This window comes from Octodon degus, unplaced genomic scaffold (genome assembly GCF_000260255.1).
Source record: "Octodon degus isolate 3935 unplaced genomic scaffold, OctDeg1.0 scaffold00130, whole genome shotgun sequence".
Classification (NCBI taxonomy): Eukaryota; Metazoa; Chordata; class Mammalia; order Rodentia; family Octodontidae; genus Octodon; species Octodon degus.
Window position 1 is genome coordinate 4247597 of NW_004524706.1, and position 1738 is coordinate 4249334.

Sequence of the window (1738 nt, forward strand, 5' to 3'; positions counted from 1 at the left end):
CGTTCCAATGAAAGTGGACAAAGCAGAAACATTCAGGAAGGCACTAGCATCTTGATACAGATTAAAAGAGAAAAACCAAGTTGCTCCATCCAGTTCTCCAAAGTGAAATACTCTGCCACAGCCAAGTCAGAGTGAAGGCAGAAGTCTTAGAGGCGCCCACATGGACTGAGGACTCAGGGGAAAGTTCCCTGAGCAGGTGACAGCACGATGAGTGGGGCAAGAGGCTAAGACCCTCCAGACAGCCCGTAAGTATGGAGGCAAATGTCAGGTGTGGTGGCACATGCCTTTAATCCCAGCAGTCTGGGAGGCTGAAGCAGAAGGGCTGCAATTGTCAGCCCGGTCCAGAAGACTTAGGAAGATCCCACATCAAGATAAAAAAAATTAAAAAGGAGGTCCGGCCACATAGCTCATCAGACTAAAGTGCCAGCTTAGGCAGAGCTCAGCGGCTGTGGCTTGATCCCGGTGTGCCCAGGTGGCCCTGCCCCCAGGGTGCGCTGAGACAGCAATTGAGACTGGGTGTGGTGGCGAGTGCCTATAATCCCGGCACTTGGAAGGCTGAAAACAGGAGAATCACTGAGTCTGATCTACATAGTGAGACCCTGTAGACCCTGTACTAAAATATATTAAAAAAATAAAATACAATAAATAAAAAAAATTAAAAAGGGCTGGAAATGTAGGTCAGTACAAAGGCCCTGGATTCGATCTCCATTAAAAAAAAAAAAAAAAAAGGTATAAAAGGAACAGGATGCACATATAGTTTGTGTTGCTGGGGTGTACAAAGTGACACAGGGAGCAGTAACAGTGAAGTCGGAGCAGGAGACAATAACCACATTAGATACTGATATGGCCTTCAAGCTTCCCCAAAGGGCCCAGAAACACACAACCCCAAGCTCCTGTAATTTCTTCCTTCCTACAAAAGTAATTCACACGTCTGGAACTGTGGCACAAGCCTGCAATCCCACCACTCAGGAGGCTGAGGCAGGACGATTGTGGTAAATTCGAGACCAGCCTGGGCTACAAAGTGAGCTCAAGGCCAGCCTGAACTTCATAGCGAGACTTTTTTTTTTTTTTTTTTTAACGTATTTTAGTACAGGATCTCACTACACAGATCAGACTCATAGTAATCCTGTTTTCTGCCTCCCACGCACTGGGATTACAGACCTGTGCCACCATGCCCAGTCTCTATCTTGCGCCCCAGGGGCAGGGCCTGCATGGCTTGCCCAGGTCCCTGCATCTGCCTAAGCAGGCACTTTAGTCCACTGAGTTATAGGGATGCAGCCCAGAAGGAGAGCATCTGCCTAACATGCATGAGGCCATGGATTCAATCCCTAGGCACTGCACAAAAAAGAAAAAAGGGAAAATATATTTTAGGTAGATTGCTTTGGCTATGCCAATATAGCTTTCATTATTACAAAAATTTGGATCACATCGTGATGCCACTGCATGAGCTTTCTTTTTTGCCACTATCATTAGACTGCTATTGATAGTACATAAAATATATCCTAATATTAACTGTTAAAAAACAAAACAAAGGACCATTCCTAATATCCCTGGCAATATTCTTGTATAGCATCATTTAAGATAGCTGCAATCTCAACACAAAGACATTGTTATCTATCTGGTTTCTCTTCTCTGCTTACTTTTTTTTTTTTTTTTTTTTTTTTTTGGCAGAACCAGGGATTGAACTCAGGCCCTTGCGCTTGCCAGGCAAGCGCTTATTCTACTGAGCCATCTCCCC

The 1738-nt window shown here is 44.9% G+C and overlaps 1 protein-coding gene across 6 annotated transcripts in view; it reads right to left on the reverse strand.

Annotated features, from left to right (window-relative positions):
* Positions 1 to 1738, reverse strand: part of Stk40 (serine/threonine kinase 40) — a 44867-nt gene that overhangs the window by 20553 nt on the left and 22576 nt on the right. The window contains exon 2 of one of the 6 annotated variants that reach the window (XM_023701022.1): positions 1299 to 1335. The exons of the other annotated variants lie outside the window; for them this stretch is intronic. Coding sequence (XP_023556790.1) covers positions 1299 to 1317 — 19 coding nt within the window. The 5' untranslated portion in view covers positions 1318 to 1335. The remainder of the gene's footprint in view (positions 1 to 1298; positions 1336 to 1738) is intronic. 6 annotated transcript variants of the gene reach the window in all.